The sequence below is a fragment of the Trachurus japonicus genome, chromosome 1 (assembly GCF_045865225.1).
Source record: "Trachurus japonicus isolate A0001 chromosome 1, Traja_1.0".
NCBI classification, from domain to species: Eukaryota; Metazoa; Chordata; class Actinopteri; order Carangiformes; family Carangidae; genus Trachurus; species Trachurus japonicus.
Window position 1 is genome coordinate 15,383,121 of NC_140907.1, and position 12,964 is coordinate 15,396,084.

Here is a 12,964-nt window from a genome sequence, read left to right on the forward strand (position 1 = left end):
ATCACATGAAGGGTATACAGTGCAGGAGGAAGAGAAACTCATCACTTCATTTACACCCTCCTGGAAATATTGATGGTTAAAAATGGGGGAGTTTTGTGTTTTATTAAGAAAATGACTCAAAGGCTGTATCTATACAGGAGTAGCCTAACTTCCTCTTTCTCCAAAATATACCATTGTTTTCACCAGAAGCCTTTAACTATTCTCCTCAGAGTTGTGACACACTTCTGAAACGCTATACCTATGAAGTTTTTTTTTTTTTAAGATTTTAAAATGTTGCTGCTGAGTTGTTGAGTTTGATCTGGTTTGGCTCTTATTCTTGAGAAGGTTTGTTTTTTTTTATCAGTAGACTCACTACCACTCTATGACTGGCTTTGACCTAATATTCCTTTAGATAAATAGAATGTAATAAAATATGAACCTCAAATCCCTGTTGTCCTGAGGAGGGTTAACCACTTTTAGACTGAATTAAAATTAAAGGTATATTGTGCAACATACTGTAAGTCCTTTGGACTTGAGTCCCAGTCCCTCAGCTGTACACACTTCTTCTGCTTCACATTCGAGTTTGGGGTTTAGAGTTGTTGATATAGTTGATAAACATCTTGTTCCATCTAACAATGACCTAATTCTTGGGCACCATTATCAAAGTTCTCTTTTTTGTCATCATCTCCAGATGTGTCTTCTATAAACTTCATTCATTTTTACTTTTACATTTTTTGCTTAAGGAAAATTAGTTTTTTGCTCAGACTTGATCTAATCTTTCCATGTATTGTGTTCTGAGGAGATGCAGGCCATCTCTATAAATACAAAATGAGATCAGCAGCAGAGTAGTTATTTGAACTTCTTGTACTCAGCATCTAGTATTTAGTTTTTACTTGTACAAGTAACAATTAAACCAATTTTCCAGTATTGCAGTATTTGTAGAATCATGGATGATAATCTAACTGAAACTATGATAAATTGTTTACAGTAGTGACATTCCTGACTCAAAACAGCTAAAGTCAAACTTGAGTATGATTATATTATATTATATCATATCAGGAAATGAAATCCTAGAACTCAACAACATTACATGAATGTGTGACAACTTTTTCACAATAAATTACAGCATAACTTTAAAGAAGATGACAGCTGATGACATATGCAGAAAACTTTCAAAACTATTTATACTCAAGCACAACTATTACACCCTAATGACAGCAGATGACGTGGTGGACAATACTGTTTTTTATAGTGCTGATACTGTAACATTTTCATATGTGGGTTAATGAGACACAGGCCTGCTATTTATTCTCATCATACCATTCACATCCGACCAGCTCCAAAAAAGGAAGTGTGTGTTTACAGGTTTGACTTCCCCCATCGTTCTGTCTTTAAGAGGATGTCATACATATTAAGAAAACAGAGAGCGAGAGAGCGAGAGAGAGAGAGAGAGAGAGAGAGAGAAAGGGAGAGCAGTCTGTGGTTGTAGGTGCTTTCAGACTTCAGCCAGTCTTCTTGTGTCGAAGATGCAGGTTGTTAGTGGTAAACGATCGCTTTGGATATACACTCTGATATTTACTTCTCTACAGCTTTGGGGTGAGTATCACACTAGAGGTGTTTTCTAAGTACAGTCTTGTCACCATTAGTCCTTTTGTTATGTCTAAAAAGTAAAAAACAAAACAAAAAAAAACAACAACACATCGAATATGTTATGAATTTGATGATTTTTTAAAATTATATATTTTTCTCTGGCATATAAAAGAGGTTAACAATAGTGGAATTTGCATCAAATGTATAATCCAGTAACTGTGTCTGGGTAAAGCTTAATATCCAACTTACAGAATGATTTCCTCAGCAGTTTCAGTCACTAACTGAACTGAACCGTAGTGACAAACTGAAGTAATGTTTTTACACATATGTTCAACTGTTGTTCATCTCAAAAGACGTTTGTGAAACTGAACTGATTTAAGCTGGATGTCACACCTTTCTCTCTCACGTCCAGGAAGACTTTCTGCTTCCACTTCCCGTCCCACTCTTCCGGCACCTACCCTCAGCATCTATGTGGGGTCAAAGGACTCTGTGACCCTGCTGTGTAAGGTCCCAGAGGGCCATCGTGGGCTTGTCTTCATGTTGTACAGGCTCAGAGAAAGGGTTAGTTTTCTTATTTTTTGTGAATGTGTGTATCATTTTTGCAGTTTCCTGGGCTACCATCAGGCTCCCCATGATTTTATTTTTACAGTATTTTTTTTTCACTTCTGTAGGTGGACTCTAAAGAGTTGCAGTCTGGTGCTGAGGAAGTACAGTTCACCATCAGCACACAGGAAGGGAATTCAGAAGCACTGTTCTGCTGTCTGTACAAGGACGAGGAAAACCTCTACAGTGCATTCAGTCCCTATTTGCAGCTTGAGGACCAAAGAGGTTTGTTTTTTCCAGAGATGCGTATCTTGATGAAGATTTGATTGGTGATTTATCATATTACTTTACACAACTAATCATCATTATGATAAATAGAAAGAAATATTACATTGGTCCAGTATTGAGGACTAAACGGAAACATGACCAGGTCAGGGCTCTATCTTTACACATAAACAAGGAACAAAGACATTTAAGTTTGAGTTGATCTGTTCAATCTGAACCCGATGCTGATTAAATAAACACTCACATCCGCTTCTCTCTAACCCCCAAAGCACACCGCTGCATGCAGGTGCTCTCTGTGGTTTCTTATTGTCTTTTGCTCTGTGGGTGTGTAGCGGTAGTTACATCCTGCACTTCATATAGAAACCACACAAACAGACACAACATCAAACACAGCGTGAAATGAAGTGCAGCGTTGACGGTTACTGAGGGAAATCTGGCTACCAACAGAGGCAAACCAAAGTTCACAGCCTTATCGTAGGTTTCATGTCATTTATGTAGTAGTATACTAACGGATGGTCTGTCAAAGTCATGAGAAAAAATTGCAGATAGCTGTCTTGTTCTCCTCTCCCATCACAGCAGAAGCTGGCCCTCGCTCCGTACCCTCTTTCCCTCCTCCAGTCTTGTCTGTGGAGCCGTCTACTGGTGTTGTAAAACCTGGGGACATGCTGTCCTTCAGCTGCTCAGTCCCTGCTCTTCCACCTCTGTCTCAGTCCCAGTCTGGCCACAACAAACCAGTGACCTTTCTTTTACTGAGGACTGCTGAGCAAACAGGGACCACATCTATCATACACCAGCCTCGGGCCAGTATCCAGGTATCGAGCCCTGAACCTCAGCCAGGAGTCTTTACTTTGGGGCCAGTGAGGGGAGGAGAGGACGGAAAGTACACCTGCATCTATCAGATCACCAAAAAAAGGCGACTGGTGAATTCAACTATCAGCAACATGGTCCAGGTCACAGTCACAGGTGAAGATGTAACTTTTCTCTATCAGGACCTGCAATAGCAAAATATTCACATTACCCAACTTAACGCTTATATTCCACTTTGTTTAAAATAACATTGTCTTGTTGAATAAGGTTATGTTTGTTGTTATGATACTGACTGAAAAAATATCCCAGCCACTAGAGTGAGTCACAATATGCACATACAAAAAAAGGTGATTGTTGATTTGTCATCATATTTTGATTACAATAATTTAAATGTTAAAGGGATAGTTCATCCAAAATTCAAATTTCACTCATTATCTACTCACCCTCATGTCGACTAAGGGCTGGGAGAAGTAACAGAGTTATCTGTGGCTTCTCTGAGTTACAGCGGGGCTCGGCGCAGCACTGCATGTCCATATGATGGGTGTAAACGGACACCACTTTTCTTCGTCCAAAAAGACACACCAAAAACCATCCAAATACCTCCACACAGCTCGTCTGTAATATCCACCTTGTATTGAAGCCCCAACATGAGAAATTGTTCAAAAAAATAATAATCTCGCACGATTTGCGCCGGCGTGAAATATCCCTTTAACAAAAATTAAGATTTGGGCATCAAGTGAAGATTATTTTCTGATTATTTCCAAAATAAAATGGTGCAAAAAAAACAAAAACTGACCTTAATTAAAGTTTCACAAAGCCAGAGTTGCAAAGATTTAACTATCAAATATGTATTTTTACTTTAAAAATGACTGGAATGATCAATTATGATTATTGCTCGTTTTTTCCACCCATCAATGAATCACCGGTTGTTTCAGGTCTAGTTGAATCAATTTATTAAAGTTAACAAGGACGTTTTTTTTCATGGCAGTACTTTTTATTTAAGTGACCATTTATTATCTGTTGCCAGTTCTCCCAAGGCCCACTCTTGTTCTCCAGCAGCAGACGGACGTGTGGCATTTGCTCTGCACAGGGTCTCCTGCATACCCTGGTGCTGTGTTCTCGCTCTACCAGGAAGATAATGAACTTCCCATTGCCACTCACCATGCAAAAGTCATCCAGCATCAGGCCACTTTCCCAGTGCCTGTCCAGGAAACTCTTGTGGTTTCATACCAGTGCCACTACAGTGTCTTTCTGGAAAATAAATGGAGCAATTCTGAGCGCAGTATCGCTCTGCTTGTAACCAAAGGTACAGATCTCATCTTGCACAGTTAAGTGTGGTCAGAGTGCAAAGTTTTGCAAAATACAGTATGTGTGGCTAATTGCTTCTTTTCTTGTCTCTCAGGAGTTCCCCCTCCTTCATCATCAGGTAGGTGTAGGCTACAATAGCATGTCATTATTTCACTTGAGGTTTTCTTTCATATGAATTTTGAGTTGTAGGAAATAAACAGCAAATAATTACTCAGACAGTTAGAGATGGAAAGAAATGAATCTCTGAACACCTTAAGTAACTATCTACTACAGTGGTCCTATAAAAAATAGTTTTTATAAACAAACCCTTTTCTCTCTAAAAATTGCAATAATGCCTATGTCATGTCAGATACAGGTGTGGACTGGCCTCTTGTGTTGGGCTCTTTCTCTGCTGTGGTATTGTTCCTTTGTTCAGCGGTAGTCATAGTTGTGTTGGCACACAGGAAAGGTATTTCAGACACATACAGTATCTCTGCATTTTCACCAATGCATATATCCTATTACCACTGTCTTATAACTTATTTCTTTCTTTGCTTCTCTCTCCTTTAAACAGTTAAAGCAGCAGCTGAGAAAAAGAAGAAAAGGTATTGTCTCTTTACTGCTCATTAGGACTAACAAAAACTAATTTATCACTGTAGAGCATCAAACATGTTAGTGTAAGTCTCCTAGAAAGGATTAATATGTCTTCAGTAATTTCACTGTTCCAATAAGCAATATACAGTAAATACATTAGATGCTTGCCTTTACATTTCTCCAGTTTGGAGTCTTCAAGCTGACTTCCTTATAACATTGTACATGAAATACATTACTTCAGTACAGCACAGGTTAACTAACTGCTATGTGTCTGCTCTGTTGAACTGTCTTAGACAAGAAGCCCAGTTCTGGACTCAAGTCCATGCAAAGGACCATGTTGTTGGTGAGTTTCTCTGTTCAAAAGCACACTTCTTCCTTTAGATTTGTAGCAATTTTATTTAATTTTTTTTAAAATTCAACTTTTAATAGATGAAAGAAATAAGACACAGCGATACAAATAACTGACTGTTTCTGTCTACATGTTTTTACAGACCTTACACTCAGGCGTTCAAGCTTTACGTCTCAGGTAAATATTAATCAAAACCATGATCATTGGGGTTATGAGTAGGGTTCGAATTGCTTCCTTTTCCTTCACATTTAACTTCCATTACTATTGTGAGATTTACATCTGAAGCTTTATGGTATAGCAGACTTCATCAGAGACTTGATTCAGTTCTCAGCTCTCTGACATTAGTCCACCTCTCTCTCTTGGTATCTCTGGTATTTCAGTATGTTTCTGCTGCAGATTCACTGTCACAAACAGCTGTAAACTCCTCAGACCCCCTTGTTGTAAACACACACACACACACACACACACACACACACACACACACACACACACACACACACACACACACACACACACATACTGTACTGTACACATACACATATACTCATACTCACTGCCAATCTCCAAACAGACTGTCAACTCAAACCCACACATATTCCTCATTAGTGCTGTTGTGCAGGGTTTGGGTTTGCCTCTCATTAGCTGTAATCACTTTCATTAATTAGGCTGATGAAGGGCTCTCATTAGACTAAAGGCTCTCCGCAGGCTCCCTGCTTCTCTCCGTGCACTCTTACTGAACATTTACTGAACAGCCACCGTAGAGGACAGGGCAGGACACCATCATCACCAGCTGACACAAAGTCTTATCAAACAGCTAAAACAGAGAATGAATATTTGATGTAAGATGCATCGTTCTCAGCAGTAAGAGGCTCATATTTTTTCCTTAATGATGAGTTGTTTCATCAAGAACTGCCTCTAATCCTTACTGTATACTTTTTTTTTTTTTTTTTTTTTAAAGGTGAGCTACACATAGAGGCTTTTGTGATTAGACTCAGCAATGTGAATCATTGACAAGAGATACATAATGATGAAGTCACACATATAGCCAAACACATCTGGACGTCTTAGCTGGTGGGGACAGAAGCAGAAGAAACCCTCACATTGTGGGAAAGCAGAAGTGACAACAGAACAACGGCAAAAGCAGAAATTCACCCATATAGAGGAATTAGGGCAGAATGTAAGATCAAAGATCTTCCTTACTCAACTTTTTTCACAGATTCATTTGAATAATAGTTAATAGATTCTTTATTACTCTGAAAACTGAGAGATTTTAATCTACAAAGCAATTGTGTTGGAAACTCTTGTGCTGAATTTAGATACTGGGTGACAGGAAAACATTTACGTAACAGTGAAAGCAGATGTTGTATGTGGACCATACCACAGGAAGAAGCTGAGGTCTTTAACAGGCCATGTGTGTGTGTGTTTATTTGTGTACAGGACTGGGCGAGTGGAGACACTGAGACAGCCTCCAGATCTCCATTATGGAACTCTCTTTCCACATTCACAACCCCCATTCATTAGAAATGTTTGTTATTTTGCTCGCTCTCGCTCTCTCTCTCTCTCTCTCTCTCTCTCTCTCTCTCGCTCTCTCTCTCTCTCTCTCTCTGTGTTCATACTTTATCAGAGCTTATCAGGGTTACATTAGTTGGAGTTACACAGCGGGAGAGGAAGAGCTGTTTCCTAAGTCCCTGTTTCATGTGTAGCAGTAAAATTGTACAATCTGGCAGGATATGATGTTTGACGTTTGATCTTACATGTAAGTGAGTTTGAGAACAGTTTTTTCATACGATAATTACTCTTAGTCTTAAGAGTAATTACTCTTGACCTTGGAAAAAGCAGGTGACAAAACACACTGGATCTTCATCAGCAAATGGAGTGTGATATTCCTTAATTTATCAATCTTTAATTTAACATTAGCCACCAAATAAACTGTGAAATGTGACATCAAATAATCAACTCCTTTGGCTAAACTAATATTACATTTTATTTCCTGTACCCCTGAAATGTATTTTCTCTTTTCTTGCAGTCATTAGTAAAATATGTTTATTAAGCACTTACTGCGTCAAAACCAGAGGAAAATATGAATAAAAAACAAGCACATACACAGTGAAATACCTATATGTAAAAACATCCAAAGAGTGAAACATAGAAATTATATTGGTACACATACATGTTACAAATCTGTTGCATATAGCACATATAAACCTTCATACACTCCTAATGCAAAGTAATTACTAAATGACAATTACAGGTTGTTGCCTTAAACTTTGATTGTCAACATTTAAAGTAAATGTCTAAATTGTGCCAAAGAACATAAAGTATCTTGTTTCAAGGAAAATTACCATTTATGATCTTAATTATATGAGATTGTGGTTTGTAATTATGTTAAGTTTTCTTGTTTGCTTTTGTTGGATATGTAGGAAACTATTTTTCACTCTGTCTACATTATCATTTGCACTGTTAAATATCACTGTAATTTATAATAAATAAACTTTTTTAAATAAAATGTGTCAGTTTCAAGTTAAAGTTGTTTAATTATTGCTTTCAGAGCTTAAGAAAAGACTAACTGAATGTCTGAAAGATAATTTACTCTACTTATCATACAAAATTTAGTTCAGTTATCTTATTCACTCCCAGCATTCACTGGATCAAAAAAGTTACATGATGGAAGCTGTAATGGAGCTTTCTATACTAATTTCTCAGATGGTCAAAGTCAAAGTGATGCAAACCATGCTGACGACAGGTACTTTAGACACTTCCTGCACCCTTCTGATGAAACATACTTGAGTCAAAGGCTCATTGAGAAGCAATGTTCTTGGACTGACTGCGTATGGTCAAGACAAAGTAAATGACACAAAAAACTAATTAATAAACTAACTCTGAATAATTTAATAGAACTGAATGAATGATGAACTTGAACCCTTAATTTAAGAGGTTAAAACCTTATTCCTTGAAATACTGAACTTTGTTCCCTTGTAATTTTGAGTTTTTCCAACTTCCTTCTTTTTCAAAACAAGCTTATAAATAACCTTCTGATGGAAAATGGATAATTTTGTGAATCAGACAGGAACTGCAATTTTCTGACCACAAAGTTTCTGTTCTTCTTCACTTTCTACACTAACACTTTGCGATGAGAGCAGCAAACCGGTCCCTGTCTAAACCTCGGGTTGCATGCAGTGTATTTAGTTTCACAAATCTTGGTATGATCACAGCACAAATACATACAACACACTGTAGCTAGTGACTGTGAGGGAGAAAGCAGCAACACTTACTGACAATGGACTGTTGCAGTTTTGCTAAATATTCTGCAGAGGGCACCGTTTATGTATAATTTGAAAGTCAAACACACCTGCAGTACAGAACAGCACCAAGAGTGTGATTTTTTTTTTCAAACTGGTCCATCTGTATAATGATAAAACAGGTGCTATGTTCAGTGGAACAAGGTGACTCAGTGAAGTGTCTTCACAGCAATACAACAGCAGAACTGCAGCTATGTGATACTGGGACAAGCATGAACCCTGAGGACATTGTGTTTGAGCCCGCATATCTCCATTTGTGTTATTTTTTCCACTTCCTTTATTACTGAAAGTAATTGCGCTGAGACTTCAGTACTGTGTGAAAGTAAGAGAGTATATGGCCCCATGAGGGAGCTACACCTATCACCTGTTCATGTGTGTTTTTTTTTATTTTTATGATGGACAATAACACAGTACAGAAGGGTTGTCTTTGTACTCCAGGAAGTGGCGGAAAGCTAACTCTGTATTTAGTACAAGGTTTTATAACATTTTACTGGCCTCTACAGGAGCAGCACAGAGCTCTCTATCAGTGGCAGTGACTTTCTTGTTCATTCAAAGAGTAAAAAAGAAAAGACAGATGAGATGCGAGGACAGACTCCAATGAATATGCGGGTTGCAAAGTCTGCTTCTATTCATATGAGTCATAGTTTACTCTCTGTGTGGTCACACACACAAGCACGTGCATGTCCAGTGAAGATATTCAGCCCCAGATAATAGCATTAGGCAGATCTGTGTGAATAAGAGGCATAATAATGATAAGAGCCTTCAGTGATGTGAGCTCAACATGCTGATGAACATAAGTGGGATCATTTTCACCCGCAGGACGTCAGCTTGTAACTTGCCCTGCGTGTTTCTGTGTGTGCACATGTGACACTGAATCATGAGTCAGGTTGATATCAAATGCCAGCTTGAAACTCAAGGTAATTGCCTTTTTTATGCCACCCCGGTGCTATGTCTCCAATGTATTAACTATATGCAGAGGCTGAACATGAGGGTGTGTGCTGAAATCAAAGGCTGTGGCAGGTGTGACTAGTTCATATACACCCTGAGAGATTTGACAGCTGATTTGTCTTCATAACTTAATTTAATCTGATGCAATGAACCTCATTAATTTACCCAGTTAGGACTAAAGCAAGGATTTGGCAAGCGATAGCATTTCACGTGATTATCTTGAATAGACTGTGCCAGAGAATAGTGTTGTTACTTTGTTCATATTTTTGAACATTTACTAAGTGATATTAGCTTAGGGCCAGCAGTTCACGGCTCCCTGTCAGTGGCTTCATCTCAAACTCCAACCTCAGACAGTCTCATGAAATAATTCATATTTCAAGAGCAAGAGCAATGTGAATTATTGAATGTTATATTTTTCAGGCAAATATACAAAGCATGAAAAATGAGCACAGAACTTTAAAGTGCTTTCAACCTTTTTGCACTCTTCACCTACTGATTGCAGAACAATACAGTACACTGTGTATGGCAAAACACAGTGGCGACAGCTCAAAACAAAGCCCACATATCAGGGTGAAAACAGCCTTGTTTTGATCAGAGTCTCCAGAGTCATTGTGTTTTTTTTAAATAGGCAGATAAACAGAGGGCTGGTAGAGATTTCCCAACCAGAGACCATGTATTATTCAGTTTAATTTTCAACATGACATTCACCAAAACTGGAATTACGGGTGCTCTGACAGTATCAGTTTCAGCAACCTGGTTAAATAATGACAGCCTGGACGTGCCTCATCACTGACAATCTGGGATGAGCTGTACTGGTCAGACACCTCCTTACTGCTGCACAGGGAAATAGTCTGATATTGCCACAATCTCTATTTTAAGTAGTTGTTTTTGTCGTTGTGGGCAGTCGAATGGAAAATGAATCTTGGTTTTAAAAGGATTTTGTTTGAACAACAAAACAATGGTGAATGATGGTGGTGAGATTTTTTATTTTTTTTGCCTTTTAACAAAACAAACCAGTTTCCTCAGTCAATTTACGGAATGGGGTGTGATTTTTAAAATGTTCTTAATTCAAGCTTTCAGTGATTTCCAGAAAACGGTCACTTGGAACAGATGTCCTCTGCACCCGAGCTTATGTCAGAAGACTAAATGAATGATGACAAAATTATTACAGACAAAGATGGAGATATGCATTTGCAGAAAAATAACATACAGTACAGGTACAATAAAACACAGACTGCATGAAATTTCCTGTCATTATGTTCAATTCCCTCTGACTCAGCTTTGCCATTTTATTCCCCCTTCTCTCTCCAACATCAAAGTAACAGAACACACCCCCACACCGAACATTATGATGTGCAAAAGGCACATATGTGAGGAAACCAAAAGCCTAATCTCAGAATCTCTTTTATTTTCTGTTGACAGAGCAAACACACAAACACACATTCTGTATGGCACACTGAGTGGAGACGGATTGGGGGCTGTGTGTATAACTTCAAACATGTAGTGGCTTCATGAGCTGTGACTGAGTGGACAAATGAAATTGGCCTATTGACTCATGCATGAGGAAATGTTTTTCATTACTGCAATGATATGGAAATATCACCACAGTGGTACATAGATATAAATAAATAAAAACTAATTTACAAGTAAAGGTCCTGCTTTTACAATGTTACTTTATTAGTTTGGAGTTAATTTGAACACCTCTACAGCTGCATGGACTGTTCAATTACATAACAACTTTGTCATCTTTTTTTTTTTTCATATAACATGTTTAAAACATAATATATGATTTACAAAGAATCAGACTATAGCTGTCAAATCAATGTAGTGGAGTAGTAGTAAATGATTTGCCCAATTAATTATTTCAAATTAATTCCTAATGAGTCTTCTAGTTAATACACAGCTGATTAACAGTAAATAGAAAGATGAGACACTTGTCAACACTGTAGGCTATGCAAAGTAAGTTTTTAATAGGCTGAATTTTTTTTTTTAAGTGTTAAACCTGAGCGTTTCTGTCAAGTAAAGTTATATTTTCCCCAATAATTAGCACCAAAATATAGTTCCTTCCATCAAACCCGAGGATTAAGGGGCTGCATATAAAAGCGTACCTATCATTTTCTATGAAATGTAGTCAAATAGAAGTAGCAAAAAGTGGCAGCGTTCAGATACATACAGTATGTACAAGTGCCTTAGAATTATATGTAATTAAGGTACTTGAGGGAATATATTTAGTAACACACGACAAGAGTTTATTTATACTCAAACACAAAGACAAACACAAGTCATTTGAAGTCATTCTTCCTCTCACATGTCAAATTTAAAAACCACACACACACACACACACACACACACACACACACACACACACACACACACACACACACACACACACACACACACACACACACACACACACACACACACACACACACACAATTCCCAGCACTTCTGCTCAGACTTTTGTTTTCCTGACAAAGAGGCGTTGGAGGAGCAGCGGTTAATCCTCTAAATACCAGATGTCTCTCACAGTGCTGCCTCGATGACTTTGGCCAGCAGGACTTTTGAAGACAGTGATGATGATGATGATGATGATGATGATGATGATGACATACCATGGAAATGAGTCTGAAACTGAGCAGGTGATATGCAGGTGCAGCCATATAGTATCATTGGGTCACCACCACCACATCTGAGTGGAGGCCAGATTAGATATCAGAGTGAGCGATGATCTGGGAGGTGCACTTTGCTTGCTTGGTTAGGTTATATGTTTGATAGCATGAGCATAAAAAAATTAATATTTGATCTTAACCTTAGCTTGCAAAAAAAGAAACAAGTGTGTTTTACAGTCCATGTACAGTATGACCTCTCAGTGACAAACTTTGGTCTTGAAGGGAGTGTTTATGATTTACTACATTTCACTTTCATTTATCAGTTACTGTAATGCCAAGCTGATGATGTGCCATCAAGCCTGGTAACATGGCAACATTGGCGAAGTTTCCTAGTGAGGAATGAAGTTTATTAATAATTTTGAAGTTGATGCAGCTACACCCTAATAATGTTCTGGCAATGTCACTGGGCTGCGTCCAGTCAGAATGAGGTGATGAATTATTCACAGGAGATTGGGAGGTCACTAAAGCGTGATCTCTCTCTCTCTCTCTCTCTCTCTCTCGCTCTCTCTCACACAGCCCACTGGGGCATTTAAGCAAAGACCATCTTCCAAAGCTGTATCCATGGTGACACATTTGTCTTTGACCACTGACAGAGTGGGGGACCCAGATAAAGA

At 38.2% G+C, this 12,964-nt stretch overlaps 1 protein-coding gene across 1 annotated transcript; it reads left to right on the forward strand.

Annotated features, from left to right (window-relative positions):
* The first annotated feature begins 1,443 nt into the window (after positions 1-1,443).
* LOC146991579 (uncharacterized) lies at positions 1,444-7,952 on the forward strand. The gene is made up of 11 exons (XM_085774825.1): positions 1,444-1,575; positions 1,982-2,130; positions 2,241-2,397; positions 2,974-3,360; positions 4,232-4,510; positions 4,607-4,630; positions 4,862-4,960; positions 5,066-5,096; positions 5,379-5,428; positions 5,577-5,611; positions 6,872-7,952. The coding sequence occupies exons 1-11, from the start codon at positions 1,506-1,508 to the stop codon at positions 6,953-6,955; spliced, it is 1,365 nt and encodes a 454-aa protein (XP_085630951.1). The 5' UTR covers positions 1,444-1,505; the 3' UTR covers positions 6,956-7,952.
* Positions 7,953-12,964: the final 5,012 nt, after the last annotated feature.